At 39.9% G+C, this 17,960-nt stretch overlaps 1 protein-coding gene across 1 annotated transcript in view; it reads right to left on the bottom strand.

Annotated features, from left to right (window-relative positions):
* Window positions 1-5,426: 5,426 nt before the first annotated feature.
* The window catches only part of STK3 (serine/threonine kinase 3), a 103,043-nt gene continuing 90,509 nt past the window's right edge, over window positions 5,427-17,960 (bottom strand). Inside the window, exon 11 of the mRNA XM_053395561.1 lies at window positions 5,427-10,230. Coding sequence (XP_053251536.1) covers window positions 10,072-10,230 — 159 coding nt within the window. The 3' untranslated portion in view covers window positions 5,427-10,071. The remainder of the gene's footprint in view (window positions 10,231-17,960) is intronic.

The following is a 17,960-nucleotide window of genomic DNA, read 5'->3' as shown; positions in this document are numbered from 1 at the left end:
TGAACCTGGGACCGTCTGCATGCAAAGCAGATGCTCTAGCACTGAGCTACAGCCCTTCTCCTAACCATGAAAATGACCATAAATCTGAAATCTGACATGCCCCAAAATTCAATATGAGAAACAAGAAATGCTACAGTGTTTCACAGTGTTATAGAGCACAAGTCCATTGATTTCCGTGAGTCTATTCTAAGCAGGACTTAGTTGGGTATCACCCAGAATTTAAATGTGACAAGCCATGATGTGAAGAAAGAACTAAGGCATTCAGAGTGTGTGATTGGAAGTTCTTTTGTCCTCAAGATCAGTATGTGTTTGGAAGTAATTTCTATTTAAACATTATTACAGGATGAGGATGAGCTGGACTCCCATACCATGTTGTAGAACACCGTTGTAGAAATGCTCAGTCCAGCATTCCTTGCTGAGCTAGGAAATGAAAAACAGTTTAAGGAAATCCAAGAAGCACTGCAAGTATGTGGTGGGAATCTACAAAAAGCCGTACAAAAGAATGGTACCCTTTGGTTGTATCATTTTATACCCCCTGAGTGTTTAAAATAACTAACAGAAGGCTGTAGATACAGTGCAACAATGGTGTACAGTCGTACCTTGGAAGTTGAACAGAATCTGTTCCAGAATTCAATGTATGTGGTGGACATGTGGGAAAGGGCTCCATTCTGAGAGGAAATATTTGTTGAAATGAAAATAAGTACCAGACAAAACCCTTTTACATGTGCAGATATGGCTCTGCTCAACCTTTTTACGGGAGAGAACACCTTAACTTGCAGTTCAAACCCCTAATAAGTTCTCTTTCACTAGCGGCCAGGCTTGTACTAATGAGATACTGGGAGGGTGCTTCTTTGACAAATTGGTGTAATAAAGGATGGCAAATAGCACTTGAGGAAAAATGGACTAATAAATAAAATTAGCACAAGGTTTGAACCATAAAGACTCTTGAACTAGATTAGAACAGCTTTATTACATTCATGGCTAAAAATGGAGGACTCCCCATTATAAAAAAAATTGTTTAGCACAAACTGTATATTACCTGCTCTACAAATGGTTGTCTGGGATAGGAACTTACTACCTTACTTGGATGTCGTTTTTGACGTATTGCCAAAACTTCATCTTCTGCCTCAGTATGGGGTATTTTATTGTATGTTTGTACAATGTTGTAATATGATGTCATAATTTAACAACACCATTTATATATGTAAAAAAAAAAAGACGCTATTTCAGGGATGATCGAATTGTAAAGCAAGAATGTTTGGAAGGCCACAGATCCCCCACCCCCAACCTATTGTTGACTAAAGTGAAAATGGGCCTGCTTTTTGAGAGCACTTCAGAAAAGGAACATTTCGTTCCCTGTTTTACTTCCTTTTTTTAAAAAAATGATGTTCCAAATTACCATTTCCCTGCTTTTACGTTTAGCTGTTAACTGGTATACAAATAAGCACCGACAATTCTGTTTTATACTGGGGGGGGGGGGAGAGAAAAGGCAACACAAATTATCTCCGAAAGAAAAATGTAGGCTCTCAAACTTCCAACATGTATACTGTTAAAATGTCACAGTATTCTCGATGGTAGATTGCATTTTTAATACAGGCAGTCTTGTGCAAAAAGGTATAATAGTTATCTGAAGGGAACAGGCACACCAAATAAACTATAAAACATCCACCTACTTCTACATGTTGCAATGTCATTTAACCACTAAAATCATCATAAAAACTTGATCAGACAATGTAATCACAGCTTCTTTCACTTTGCAGAATAGGTTGTTGGAATAGGTGCTTCTGACTTGATTTTGCTTCAAATTCGGGATAGAAAATTTGTTATACCTTCTAATGAGCTTCAGAAGTAGTTGTTGGGGGGTGATTTAAAGGCCACACAAATTCCCTGCATATTGTAGCATGTAGTTCTACCGTGCAGCTACACCTAAGGGAATTATTCTCAAACAATACTTTAAAAACAAGGCAGTGACCCAAATTCATAAGCTTTAATAGTAATTGAGTGAGATCCAACAGAGCACTAGGTGGTGTCCACTCATCCAACACAGCTTCTCCTTACTCTCTGCCCCCACCCACCCACCCACCCACCTGCAGCTCCCTGCAGGCCCCAAAGGAGTGGGGCTAGAGGATTTCCTTTTGATGTTACCCATTGTGTGATAGAACTCATGATCACACCTGAACTCCACTATCAATTTCCCCCCTCCTCCAGTTGAATGGAACTGACTTTCTCATATTTTTCTGATCATTATAGTTTCACTTTTTGCATAGGTCTATTTAAGGGAATTAACCAAGGTAGCAGAACATTCCTATCCAGAGAGAAAGTGAATATTTCTAATTTCCAGCCGCTATGTACAAATTACCGTATTTTTCACCCTATAGGACGCACTCTTTCCTCTCCAAAAATGAAGCGGAAATGTGTCTGCGTCCTATGGGGCGAATGCAGGCTTTCGCTGAAGCCTGGAGAGTGAGAGGCGTCAGTGCGCACCGACCCCTCTCGCTCTCCAGGCTTCAGGAAGCTATCCGCAAGCCTTGCGAGCCCGCCGGGAGTGCCTGCCGGGCTCTCCAGGCTTGCGGGCAGCAGCCTGCAGCCCGAAACACGGGGCGTGTTCCAGAGCGCGCCCCGTGCTTCGCGCAGATGTCCGCAAGCCTTGGGAGCCCGGCGGGAGTTCCCGCCGGGCTCGCAAGGCTTGCGGATAGCAGCCTGTTCTGGGGGCGGGGGTCGGGGCTTCCCCCGCCCCAGCCCCACAGCTGGGGGGGCAATAATTTTTTTTTATTTCCCCCCCCCCAAAAAAACGAGGTGCGCCCTATGGGCCAGTGCACCCTATAGGGCGAAAAATACAGTACAAGGGATGGCTCTACTGGGCCCTACCTGTAGGCTCTGGTCTGAAGGCACAGTATATCACCTTGAGTTCTACTGAAGAAAGAAAAGGGTAACACATACACATGAGCTTCCCAGGAACATTTCATTGACTGTGGCAGATGTTGGAATAAATGTTGGAATAGATGTTTGATCTGATCCACCAAAGCCATTCCTATGTTTTTAGGCTGGGACATCCCCTTACTCAAGACAAGCCTTCACTTCCAGGGTTGTGTTATGAATTCAGAACCAAAATCAACTACCCAGTGATAGTCCATCCTTCTGGCTTATCCAATGTGTCTGACAACTTTAGATAAATAAAGCTTTATTACAGAATACACAAAACAATGAGTACATCATTTTAAGCATTTTTCAAAAGAAAGTGCTTATGTCCAGTGTTGTTTTAGACTTTGTGCAAACTATTCAAGGTCCTTGTGACTGAAAATTATTACAGGGTGGGGTGGTTTTGTTCACAAGACTAGGCTAGATTCCTCTATTCAGCAGATATCTCCCTGATGAGTGGTTAGATAAATTACTGTGGAAGAAGTTTTAAATGGCTACAACACATTTTGTAAGATAATCCATCATGCATCCATATTGTGTTAGCAGCCTATAATTATGTTTTCCATTGTTAATCAAGTCAGTCTTATTCTGGGATCTGTTTTCATCAGCTTAATAAATAATCATGTTATTGAAACTAGTGTGTGTAAGAATAAAACTGCATTGTTGTACAAAGTAGTTAGTTGGCAAGCAAGATATATGTCTGGAAATGCAGTAGTCTCCTGTTCTTCTAAATGACTTGCCGATGTTGAACAACAAATTGCGACATAGGCAGCTGCCATATGCTAAGTCAGACCAATGGATCCATCTAGCTGAATACTGTGTAAATCAACAGTAGCCAACATGCCACTCTCCAGCTGTTGCTGGTATACAACTCCCATGCAATCTTTCCACAAGGGGAGACATTGATGCTGAAATCCAGCATCGCCTGAGCTCTGCGAGTGCAGCTTTCTCCTGATTGAAGCACAAAGTGTTTGAGGACAGGGACATTCACAGGGAAACCAAAACACTTGTTTACAAAGCTATTGTACTTACCAACCTTACTGTATGCTTGTGAAACATGGACCATCTCTAACTCCTTGAAAGATTCCATCAATGGTGTCTCTGAAAATTTTTACATATCACTTGGGAAGACAGGCAAAGATCAGTGTCAAAGCAATGATTCTTCCACATCAACTTCATTGGACTGGCCATGTTGTTCAGATGCCTGATGATCATCGTCCAAAGCAACTACGCTATTCCAAACTTTAAAATGGAAAGCATAATGCTGGTGGACAACAAAAGAGGTTTAAAGGCTCTCTCAAGGCAAATCTTTAAAAATGTTGACAATTGGGAAACACTGGCCTGCAAGTGCTCCAATTGGAGAACAGCCTTTACCATATGTGTCATGGAATTTGAAGACGCTAGAACTCAGGACGAAAGGGAGAAAGGTTCTAAGAGGAAGGCACACTTGGCAAATCCTCACCATGATCAACTCCTGACTGGAAAACTATGTCCCCACTGTGGAAGGACGTGTGGATCCAGAATTGGCCTCCACAGTCACTTACGGACTCACTTCTAAGACCGTTTTCATGGAAGACAATCTTACTCGGCTACATGTAATCACCAAAGAAGAAGACAACCACCATTATTCCTGATCATTGGCTGCAGCAGATGAGAGTTGGGAGTACAACAACTCATAAACTACTCCTGGGTATACTGACTGGTAGCAGTTTTTCACGGATTCTGGCAAGAAACAGCCCTGCCTGGAGACCACGGTGACAGAACCAGCAAATTTTTGCATGTAGAGTATGCACTCTACCTCTAAGCTATGCTCTTCCCCTTGAACATGCATTTATTGTGCCCATTCACTGTGTAATTTCCCTCTTGCAACTTTTTATTGTGTGAAGGGGTCTTTCAGTTCATGTATCTTTCCTACACAACCACACTGCTTGTGAGAAACATTAGAAGGCAAAGACATTCTTCAAAAATGTTGTGAAGTGTGCCCAAGAAGTATCACAGCATACTAAATGGCCAAAGGAGAATTTCTGGAAGCCTCAGATGGACATCTACCTCCAGGCTGATCTGTCCAGTACTTGATATGGGATAAATGGACACCATAAGAGCAATTTCTGGAGTCAGGCAGTACAACCACGAGGCTACTAAAAAATAAGCCATACTCTGATTAATCTGGAAGAGAGTTCTTAATCTGATTTTCAGAATAGCAGCTAAACAGGCCTTCCACTGATGTCTATTAGAGAAAACTTTAATTCAAGACTTAACAGTCAAGCAAATAAAGAAAAAAGAGACAATATGGGCAAGCCTGTGTGTTAATTCTAAGACACACACACACACACACACACACACACACACATATACTTGAGTGGAAGACTGCTGAAGACTGTAGCCACAATCCCAAGCATAGTTACTAAAAAGTAAACCCCTCCAAGTTCAGTAGGACATGATCTAGTAAGTGAGTTTAGAAATCCAACCTAGCAAAGCTAGAATGAATAGTATGACAAATTGAGGCATAGATGGAAAATAACTTTTATTCAAAATGTTTGGTAACAAACAATTGTTTTTTTCCAGAGTTTGGGGCAACTGTACTTTAAAACTTTTATATACAAGACAGGAAACAAACCATAAACCAAGCTGGGTTAAAATTTCACTAAGGTTAATAATAATCAACTCTACTAGATTTATTGCAAGTTATAGTAAAATAAATACTTTACCAAATATGTATGTCTTCAGTGGAAATAAAAGTTAAGGACATTAATAGTATATGATTCAGTAAATATAAATAAATATGAACTAATAAAAGGCCAATTGCATATAAATTCTAACCCCATATTCAGTTTGTAGCACATAGCTTGTTGTTTGATCCAATAAACAACTTTTCAAAGTTGCTATATTCATTTCTGTACATATACAATTCCAGTGGCATGTTTTGTGTGCCACTTTGCAGTCTGATTTAAAGGTGTATTAACTGTAGTTTAGTTTAACAAAATAAAATAAAACTGAGAGATTCAATTCAGTTCCATCTTTCTGGAGGAAAAGGCTATTGTGAAACTGAGTGGTTGAGTGTGGACATATATATCCTCGCTTCATAAACTGTGATATATACACAAGCCCTATGCTTGCATATTCCATCTTCATATCTCCCATTCCTTCTTTGGTACACCATGATTAACCTGAGAAGTCTTCCATGAAACTTAGTCCCATTATTTCCAAACTGAGAATCTATAGTTAACTGGTTTGGAACAAGTCATGATCTGAAACCACAGTTTGTAGTTGATTTAACATACTGGCTTGTTCCAAGCCTGGAAATCATATGTTCTCAAACCGGACAGAGCAAGAAACTATGGTTAACTTCCTGGATTAATCAAGGAATGCTGAAAAGCGAGGAAAAAAGGGGCAATATAAGGCAGGAGTATGTTTGTTTATTATGCAGATCTTTGTACATTCAAAATGGGCCAGTATGTGAACATAGATTTTCCAGATTCTTTGCATGTGTATTGACCTGCTCACTGGTTCTTTAATACTGTCTTTCCGGGTTACAATGTGCAACAGTAATCAAAGCAACATCAAGCGAGGAAGTCAGAGAATGTCTGATTGGTCAAAGTCAATTATGTATAAGGCACACCAGAGGAAGAAAAGGCTGATGCCCACAGTGAACTTTTTAGTAATTCACTTTGCTTAATTGAAAAAGGTGTGACTTATAAATTCATTAAAAACTTTAAGACTTTGGTGCTGCTCTGAAAAACTGATGGGGGCCTCTCTTGACACCCCTTGATATAATGAAGCCGAGTAACAGAGGCACTCACCTTTTTAGTAAACCCAGTGGAGGACAAGTGACTTGCTGTTAGTGGTGGGGGTTCTCACTGAACTAAAGCAGAAGCAATAAATAGTGCTTCTATTGCAGTATGGAAAAGCCTTTCTCAGGGCAAAAGCACAATTGGACCCATGCATTCCATTCCCAATGCCCACAGCCTCCTAGCTTTTGTACGGCCATGCATTAGCTAGGAGCTGCATCAAGGAATTATTCTTTACTGTAAATATATCTGTGCAGCTCTGCACTGTTCATCTCATACAGGATGTTGCAAACACATGCTAGCTACTATAGTGGAGGATGATCATACTGCCAATGAAGCAGTGTGCATGATTCTTCTGTACTGTAGATTATTATAAAGCATATAAAAAGAACGGTTCCGGAAGTCACACCGTAATTACCTATAATTAACAACAAATCTGTATTTTATTTAACAAAAGGTTTTAGAAATCTGATTTACAACTAAATGACCAACTATACTTTCACAGAACATCACAACGACTCTGATGTGATGAAAAATAGTGGCATACCAGGAGCACACAATTCCAATCAAGGTATTTATTCCAATCAAGGTTTGCAACCACAACTTTCCCCGCTTCCTTCACAAAAGCAATTCAGGGTTTGCAAGAGCATTTCAGGAAAATATAAATTATATTATATTATTTTAAGGACAGGTACACAGAGCATGTGCTAAGATCATACTCAGCTGAAACTTAAAGATATGGTCTCTCTCTCTCTCTCTCTGCTGATCATTTCTTTTGACTGCTTAAAGGTTTTTCGGAATGTGTGCTGTATGGTTTGCCTGTCTGCAACGCACGGTACAAATAGAGTATCTGGTGTAAAGCCCAGAAATATTTGCAGAATAATATCTACATAGTGGTCACTAATAAAATCTTTACCAGCACTGTGTACAAGTCATTGTCAATAATAGCACATGTTCCGGGAGGTATAGAAACACCACAGCTACATTAATTGTTAGTCGGGGGGGAAGTCAAGATGAAATAAACCTGTAGTCAATGTGAAAGTAATTATACAATGACTTATGAAATGGATTGCACAGTTGTACAGAAGGAGCTTACTATACTGATTGCAATAGGATACTTCTCCCCTACCGTATATAAGCACAAATCAAGGACTGAAAAAAGTAATAGCAACTTATTAAGAGGCAAACAGCCTGGTTTCCTGGCTGGCTAAGAAAAGCTCCTGCTGCCACAGGGAAAACTCTAGCTGCCATGGGACCTCACACTTGTGGGTTACATGAGAAGTGCTTCTTCACACAGCCCATGGTTAAACTATGGAATTCATCAGCTACAAGATGTGGTGATGCTACCACCTTAGATGGCTTTAAAAGGAGCTTTGACAAACTGATGGGAGGGTAAGGCTGTCAATGGCTAGATGCTGTCTCCGGGATCAGAGGCAGAGAAGGTTGCAGCTGACCTTGCGTCCTGCTTGTGGGTGTCTGATGGGCATCTGATTGGCCACTGAGAGAAACAGGATGTTGGACTAGGGCTCTACTTGCACTAAGCAAAACCCGTTGAGGTTGCACTGTTCCAAGAAAACCCCAGACAACAGGGCTGCAGTACCTGTGCTGGTAGCAAACCTGTTACTTTGCAAAAGCCAGATTGCCTAACAGTTACGGGAATTTTGCTGTGCTTTTTATTGCCACACGCACACTGTTATGCAAGGCTACCTGTCTCTTAGGATACTGCATTTTTCTCGCAGTGGTACTTCCCTACAGAAAATGTATTTCCTATAAGAAAATACAACTGCAAATATGCAGTTAGGATATTTAAAAAGTACTGATATGCTCTGTCTCCTTAGGGGGATTATTAAATTAGGATTCCTATTTATTGCTCACAATGCAGCAAGGTAATTAAGGCCACAACCCTATGACCACTTACATGGGAATAAGACCCATTGAACTCAATGGGACTTACTTCTGAGTAGACATGGATAGGATTGCGCTGTAAGACACATACTTGCCTGGGAGTCTTCCCACAGCTATTTCCTTTGCTTGAACAGCAAAATGCAAAATGCATTTTAAAACTCAGCAGTTTGTTTTTTTTAATGGCTTTGGCATTTGTTGTGAAAAGCTGCCAAAAAGGAGAAATACTAAGGGGGGGGAAGCCACCTGTGCATGCTTGTAGCTATGGACCAGAATAATTTTCTTTGGCTTTTCAATTAGTGTTTCTTAACGTATGTTTATAATAAAAATATTTCCAATACAAGGAGGAAAAAATGGGTGAGGGTATTGAAAAAATAAGCAAGAGTTCAAAATGGTCCATTTAGTGTAACAGTATTTTTTTTTTAACTGTGGAACCAAGTAGGATATTAAAATAGAGTTTATAAATGAAAAGCAAAGGCAGGCAAAAATGTGAAACAAGAATGAGTGACCTGAATTTTTCCTGCATAATGTGGTGGGGGGGAGAGGCAGAGAGAGAGAGAAAACTACCTAGGCACTTGTCCCTTATTTTGTAGGATCCTTTTCAACAAAAAGCGAAAGTGGCAAGCTTAGGGGGAAACCTGCTAGGGACGTTTCCTATTCAAATCTTTGGGTGATGAATGGAAGTTGTTTAAGAGTGCATAACCCCCATTCACACACAAAAAAATTGCACAGGAAAACCTTTTAGTGGATTGTGCCCTATGTCCCTATGTGAGCATTTCTCTAGCACTGCCAGTGTTATCACTAACCCCCCCCCAAAATCTCCACAGTGCTTAAAATGCATGAACTTCAAGCTCAAAGAAAAGAAGAAGCAAAAACAAAACCATGAATCCCAAGTGTGCACTTACAAGCCAAGTAGAGCTAACACTCGAAACCTGAGCCTGATCTTAATATATCGTCGTAACTTTTGTTTAGAGTGTGGCCGCACACATACATTTTACTTACTCTATCACGGCTTCTACTATTAGTATCTGCAATCACTATTTATAGTTAAGAAGCACCAAGCATAAAAATAAATAAGATCACCTACGTGTACACAATAAATATGCTTTTAAATGGAGGAAAATATATTGCAACTTAAGGCCCTGCATCATTGTGCAATTAGGAGATAGTTTTAGGTCTTACCAGGAACTAGGCACTGCTCCTTATTGTACAACACACATCATTACTGCAACATAGCCAAGTAAAATATCAGGAAGTGGAATGTGAAATTTCTATTGTATTAAAACATAAAAATAGGACAGGGTTTTCATTCAGGCTGCCAAACATACAATGTGCCTTCTTGAAGGACTTCAGCTTAAGTTGTTGTGGAGCTCAAAGTCGCAAATTTTCAAGACTTGTAGTTATGTACAGTTTTCACCAGTGTCCACTTCGCTTTGCTGCATTATCTTGCAATGTAGGAAGATCAGAAGTTCTGTTGCCTTCGTTTTTTTGCATCCATAGCATCCAGAATCGGCTGCCTCTTGGCTGTGTATCTTTGACGAAGTTCTTCAATTTCTCGTTCCATCATTGGATCCAAAGCTTTTAACCTCATCTGCAGCTCTTCCAAACTCAGGTTTTTCAGCTATCCAGATAGGAAAACAAAAACAAAAGTCATAAAGCTTATTTAAAATAAGAGTAAGACTGAGCAATAAATAAAATAAGGGTAAGACTGAGCAATAGCTGTGCACAATGCAGCAAAATGCATAACAAATAACCTAAAACTTGACAACATATGAGCATATGAGGTTCCCCTGTATCTTAGCTTGTTTTTAGCTCCAGTCTTCATATAGTTTAATGGTTAACAAACCATGAGTTAACCACCAGTTGTCCTACAGTAGATCAAACAAGCCATGGCTTTTTTGCCATTTGGTTTGGTTTGCGGTTTCTCTCACCTCGAGCCTTTGTAGTTTCATGAGTATATGGCAGGGACATCCAACTCCCAAGAGACTGCGATCTACTCCCAGGGAGGGGAAAATGGCAGTGGGGGGGCAGGTCAAAGTTGTGAGCTTTTTTTAAGGGGGCACATCAAAGTTATTTACCGTTTGGGGGGTGCCGAATTTGCAGTCCTAATTTGATAATGGGAACACCAAATAATGCTCACCAAAAAAAGAGCAGGGCAGCAATTTTTGTGATCCTGCACGAATGAACGACGCAGCAAGGGGGCAGGGCTGGAAATGAGCAGCGGTTGACCGTGATCAACCAATATCACCCGGGGATCGACCTGTCGATCGCAGTCGACTGGCTGGACATCCCTGGTATATGGGATGGGGTGCTCAAACAAAGCATGGTTAAGTAAGGGTTTTGAGTTTACCCTAAATCTCAGTTGGAACAAACCAAGGTTTGTTAACCAACAACAAACCATGGTTTCATACTGCGGTTTGTTGATAGTGTACAAACAACAGTTCAGCTTCTGGGTTAGTTTCACATGCTATCTAAAAATTTGGGAGCTTGTCATGCCTAGTTTGGCCCTAAGGCAGCTCCGTATGTTAGGAGGCAGGAACTTCTAACTTTATTGTGACGCGGAAAGCAACTATTTACTCTTGCCTTACTCCTAATTTGTTTCCTATTATCTTTGCTAGCAGTGAATGGTCTACTCACTGCTATACAGAAACAGCAAGCTGTTTTCAACATGCTCATATGGGCCTTCTGACAAAAATTCAGATCCTTCACTGGGTCACTGTTGCACCTACTCAAGGCAAATTGCCTTGGATGATCAACACTGCCTAAAAACAATGGTCTGGATTCAGAAAAAGGAGACTGTTAAAATCAACTTCCTTACTCTCAGGGCAGTAGTACATTAGCATTTTTGCAAAAGGAGTGCTTGATTAATTTCTCAGGAGCTATCCAAACATTAATAATAATGAGGGCTATTTACAAAGAAAATGGCTCATTTGCATGTCGGCTAGCTGCAGTGAACGATGAAGCTGGATTCTTGCCAGCAAGTGGGGGGGTGCTTTAAGTGGGGGCTCCTCCACCTGTACTCGCAGGAAATAGTACAGTTTCAAAACGGGAAATGAACCCTGGGGTTCATATTTATTACATCATCCATCAAAGCTGCTGCTGTGTGTGCAGGCATACCAATCAGGTTTCACTGGTGGTAAAATTTTGCCTATTTTATGGGAAACAAACCATCTAAAAGAATCAAGACAAAATCATACCCTTATATGGGGGGAAAACAACTAAAGTTTGATTTTGCAGTAAATTCCCTGACATTTTTAACACATGGGCCTAAGAAAGAAGCAAATGAATAAAAGCATGATATCTGAATTGACCTGGTTGTGAATCAATACTGAATTCAGTGTATTTTTCCATCATCAAAGTCGGACCTCTTTCTGTTGAGGATATAAATATTATCTTCAACCTTTACTTCTATTGTCATCTGCAGCACACAGATTCGCAAGAACCATGAGTGTTGGGCAAGCAAAATACCACGTGGTCCTGTAGTACAGCAATGTACACGAGAGTGCTTTAGGATTGGGTACAAGTATCCTACCCAGTAGATCTCAGAAATTTGCCACTGGCAGGCACTCCTGGCGCATTTCCAGAGATTCAATAGTCTATGCCTACTACAATGAAAAGGGCCAAAATGAGCCGTGTCAGGGACATGTCAAGAGAGGAGGAGTAGCAACATGACAAGAATTGTAGTACACAATGATTAAAATATTTTAAAACAGAACAGCTAAAATAATAACATTATACAGAAGTTTGATAATAATGCTAGTTAAGACCCAGGACAAAACTCATGTCCCGAAATTCAAAATTCAAAAATGTTTTCAGTTGACATCTGAAACTTAGCAGCATGTAGAATGATCACCCTTCCCCAGGGATTCCAGTGCTGTTTTTTACCTCTGAGAAGGTCCTGTCTTTAGTCACATCACGGGCCACTCCTGTTGGTAGGAGCACATGTGGGACCTCCCCAGTCAATCGCAAAGCACAGGCTGGGAAGGTGATCGTTCAAGTTCTTGGATCCTGAGCCATGAAGGGCTTTGTGTACTAATCCCTACACCATGAATACCGATCACAGACTGGGAGCCAGTGCAGTGTTTTAAGGATCAGTGTTATACAACCCCATTTAGCTGCTTTACTTAATAGTTAATAAGCGGCATTCGGCATAAGCTGCAACTTCTAGATATTCTTCAAGGGTTGCCCAACATAGAGGGCTTGGCAGGAACTGAGCATAGCCATTCCTCACCACCAAGGACAGTTGTGTTTCCTTTTAAGAACCCCCAAGCTATGTATAACCTGTTCCTTCAGGGGAAGTAAAACACCACCCAGGATAGGCCATCTTCCTAATTCCTGGACATGAGAACCACCCACCCACATTAGGTAGATAGAAATAAAAAATAGCTAATGTTCATGCTGTCAACCATGATTTGTGCATACCTCATTTCAAAGGGCCAGTCAAAATATGTGCTTTGCCTCAATAGAATGTTTTTTGGCTTGATGTGCACATGTGTGTGTGTGTACATGTGTGTGTACACCTGAAACAATGTTATTGTTAACAGGCACTCTCAGAAACTACAACCTTCCATGAATGAAGGATTGAGCAGAATGCACAAACAAATCGACTTTACTAAAGGCTCTCATGCAGAAAATGTACAAACATTTATTAAAACATTCAAGCTCATAGCTCATTCGCTTCCACTTTCCGTTTGCTATTAATTAAGTAAAAGCTACAAATAAAAACCCATAAAACCCTCGGTTCAGCTTGGGAAGGGTAGGCTAAAGCTATTGATTTGATTATTTTCGTCATGATTACTTAGGAAGGATTAAACAGAAACTCTGTTTCCTGCTGAACAAAACTCTCTGGCATCGAATATGCCATTGCTTCATCAGATAAAAACAATTTCCTGGTGAAGCTACTCTGTAGTCCAAAAATATCCTTTGTCTACAAAATTGAAAACACATATCATACTTTAATTATGTTGTTACACTAGAAAACAATTCTGGAATGCCAAAAAGTCCTTTGTTTTTGTAAAATATCAATTGAAACAATGAAATTGCTGTTGAGAATCTCCTAGGGCAATCAACTTCTGCTACAAGAAGAGAGTGTAGAAGCATTCTCTTCCTGTGAAGGCCGCGGGAAATAGAAAAGTTATTTAAATGACATTTTTATAGGTTTTTTTTTAAAACCCAACTAACCACAACAACTCACACAGACCCATGTATCTTTCCTAAATCAGACAACAGCACTTGGTGCTACCTATCCCAGCTATGAAACCATTTTCCCTTTCAATATTTTTCAGGACTGAAAGTCCACAATCCAATAATCCAGTGGTTGGGCAATGTAAACTACTGGCCAATGTGAAGAAAATAGCAAACACAGCACAGAGCAATGTTCAGTACTATTCTGTAAGAAGACATGTAAATCTTGCACATAGGCCTGCAAGACTTTTGTGTACCTCCCATCAGAACTTTTTTTGGTCTTATCTGCAGACAGGAAATTACATAAACATTCATTTGTTATTTGTTTCTGGAAGCTAACTAGTGTAGTTCATAATATTAATGCCGCACGTTTTGAAAGTAAATGCTAGCTGGGAAGAGACAGAATTGTGGAAATGAGTCATTTTCCTATTTGGAATCAGCAATATGTGTTTTCAAAAAACCCTCCAAAGCAATGCTTATAGTATTCAAGTGCCAGGGAGGTGGGCAGAACCAAAATACAAGGGAAGCCAACATTTGAGTGAAAAGTGGCACAATGTGATGCACACAGATAGACTGTTTTGTTAACAGCAGCAATGGATTTATGAAATTAAACATGAAGCTCCATAGCCAAGAGCAGATTGTTAAAAATGACATTTTAAAAATGTTAGATTCCAAGTAGAGCAATATACCCCAACTCATCCTGACATGGTTTGAAAATTTCACAAGATACTGCTCATGAAAAATTTACCCAAACCCGGTAATGCATTTTTTTCTTGTGATAACGAGCACAGGATTCTAAAATTTAAAATAAACAGAATTATCCACAGTTGACAGCTTAGCTGAATATTGTATTTAAGAACAGCACTGTGATCCCCATTTTCACAATCTATTTTGCATCTTGCAACAATCCTGCCTTCTATATGTTGCCCCTTCCAGCACAATGAGACGGTAGTCAATTAATTACTTAGATGAAACAAATGAAGTTATGAATTAAATATTGCATCTTATATGCAAACTATTTAAAGAAATTTCCACGCCTGGAACCCCAATGGAAGAGTTGAATGATATTAAAATTACAATATACTTAACAGTAATAACCTTTGCTTAAAAGCAGAAATCTCTTCATTATCTAAATGATCCAATTTGCCCTGCCTTCAAGAGCCAACTTGTTTCTTCTGCAAAACACTATTAGGAAGGTGATACCAACTAGCATCTCCCTGGTAGCCTCTAGCAGAGAAAGCATGTGAAGTAACATCAACACATTCTTAATTTATCTGCCATCTGCAAGCAACAGCCAATGAACTGGGAAGATGGTAGGGAAATGCTGAAACGTAATGATGTTTTTGTCGTGATTTTATATTAATAAACATTACTAGGTAGATGTGGAGTTTGGTAGCAGTCATGGCTAGCGTAACATTCCATTAGGCCTTCATTTCACCCACAGCGGGTGGCGCTGTGGTCTAAACCAAAGAGCCTAGGGCTTGCCAATCTGGAGGACAGCGGTTCGAATCCCTGCAATGGGATGAGCTCCCATTGCTTGGTCCCAGCTCCTGCCAACCTAGCAGTTCGAAAGCACGTCAAAGTGCAAGTAGATAAATAGGTACTGCTCTGGCGGGAAGGTAAACGGCGTTTCCATGTGCTGCTCTGGTTCACCAGAAGCGGCTTAATCATGCTGGCCACATGACCCGCTCCCTCGGCCAGTAAAGCGAGATGAGCGCCACAACCCCAGAGTCGTCCGCGACTGGACCTAACAGTCAGGGGTCCCTTTACCTTTACCTCATCCTCAAAACTATCCTGAAAGGTATGTTAAGGCCAAGACACTAAGTGAGTTTCATGGCTGAACGGGGATTGGAACCCACAGTTCCCTTGTTCAGCACATAATGGTTGCCAAAGCTGCCATGTCTGAAAAACATTCAAAAACTTGAACAAATTATTCAAGTTTAGGACATTTGTCTAGGTAGTTAGAAAATGTGACAGTTGTATACCATCTCAGCAAATCAGAATAGTTTTCTACTTACTATCATAACTTTAGTCAAACAAAGCTGAAGTCATCCAGAATTCAGCTAGGATTGGGTTTTAAAGTTTTATATACAAGGTGGTTAGCATGGTCTCATAGGAAAAAGGGGGGGCTGTAATAACTAGTCAGTGATAAATTAAGTAGACTCTGATTGGAGTTGTATACTATTTGCCTCTATTCATCCATGTTACAGCAAATTTCCAGGGAAAGAAAGCAAAAATAAATAAATAAATAGTGAGTTGAAGAGGCAGTTCACTCTTCCAGAGATTAGTAAAATGTACTGAAGAAAAATTGGTGCAACTCCTATTTTTGGATCAGTTTGGATCCGATCAGGAAATAAAATGTCCATATATATCTATATATCTATATATTTTGAACCCACTTATGAATGTCTTGTTAAAGAAAGTTCTTTAACTCTAGGGTGACATTTCTTTCTGGTCAGTTAGGCAGAAGGTTGGGTATTCACCCTTCCCAGCATGCAAACAAGTACTGAGGTCTTTTGCACTCCGTCTTTATTACAAAACTTTTGATAAATTTCTTCTTAAAATCTGAGTAGGTCATACTTTTACTTCAAAGGAAGTAAGGCATTCTCTATGATATAAAACCTTTTGATTAGATGTGGCTAGTTATCAAGTAAGAAATCTGATGAATTTTGAGTTAGACAGCTATGAATCAAAGCAAAGCAACTGCCATCTCCAGCAACACAAATACTGGTTAATTCTTGTCAATCCTACAACTTTTTGATTTGATTTATTCAGTCCCACCAGCATAAAGATACTGGGAGGCACAGAAATTGTTTGAACCTCTTTGTTTGCAGTCTTGAAACACACTTACTTGGAAGTAAGCCTCGGTGAATCCAGTGGGATTGATCTCTGAGTAACCATGCATAGGATCACACTGGCAATCAATACACCAATTGTCACTGAGGAATTTCAAGATGCTTATGAATCTCCAAATAGTTTTTTTAATGTTGCTCGCTTATTGTTTAAAATAACAATGGCAGGAATGCACAGAAGCTCCAGTCCATTTCAGCAACATTCACAAATAATCGATGTTCTGATTTTAGATTAGATACTGTTATTAAATGGAAGACATGGAAGGCATCAGTTAACATTTCCAAAATAACTGGTGTTTAAATTTTTAAACAAAACAGACATTCACTAAGAAACAAATTATATAGACAGTGTTTTGTTTGCTTCAAACACAATTTCTTCCTAGCAACTGTTTAAATGAATCTCACAGATGCTACGGGCTTTATTAGAGGCCTTTGATTTAAAAAATATGGATAGCTAATACTGTATTTCTGAGTCATCTATTTTCCCATCTGCTAGTAATTCCAACAATGTGAACTATCAACATAACGACTAACAATAATTTTCTATGGCAATTGCAATGGTGGGTTGCCTGTAGCACTTTCTAAGATTTAACTAGTGCATGCCTCAGATTGTTTTGAGTTGTTAATAGATTCAAGTAACAGGCAGCCTTTTCTTTCTTTCCAAATCTCCATTCTAGTTCATTCCTTTGCTGCTTGTAAGAAGAATATGGTTTTATTTTATGGAGTTTAGTCCATCAAGGAGCTCATTTTATTAAAAACTGTGCTTGAAACAAGAAAAAGCAAGTTAAAGGTCAAGCAGTTTATTTCTTGATCTGAGGTCAAAAGCCTACAGCCAGAACCTGCTTACTTATAATGCCATTAGTCTCATCCAGCCAAGGACATTTCTACAAGAGTTCACACGATAACAGCTAACTGTGGCGGAGGTGACAGGGATAATGATGTAAATAAAAGCAAGGCGCTATTAGATCTTTTAAAAAGCAGTATGATCTAAAGATTTACTGACAATAGGGAAGCACAGTACTAGCATTAACTGCAGCTACAACCCAGAAACACAGGCACCCCACAAAGAAGCCGCCCACATAATTCTGCCAGGATGTGTCCAAGTGGACCTATTCACCTGAAAGATGTTTAAGGCTGTCTATCTGCATTGATAACAACTATTTCCTGTTAGGAACTGATGGAAGGCTGACCTCTGTCAACGGTGCACAGTAGGGGCAAGGGCTAAATTTTGTTAATCCTCATATATACAGTGGTACCTCGGGTTACAGGCACTTCAGGTTACAGACTCCGCTAACCCAGAAAAAGTACCTCAGGT

Source organism: Podarcis raffonei, chromosome 7, assembly GCF_027172205.1.
Source record: "Podarcis raffonei isolate rPodRaf1 chromosome 7, rPodRaf1.pri, whole genome shotgun sequence".
In the NCBI taxonomy this organism is placed as follows: domain Eukaryota; kingdom Metazoa; phylum Chordata; class Lepidosauria; order Squamata; family Lacertidae; genus Podarcis; species Podarcis raffonei.
This window is presented reverse-complemented; position numbering and strand designations above follow the sequence as displayed.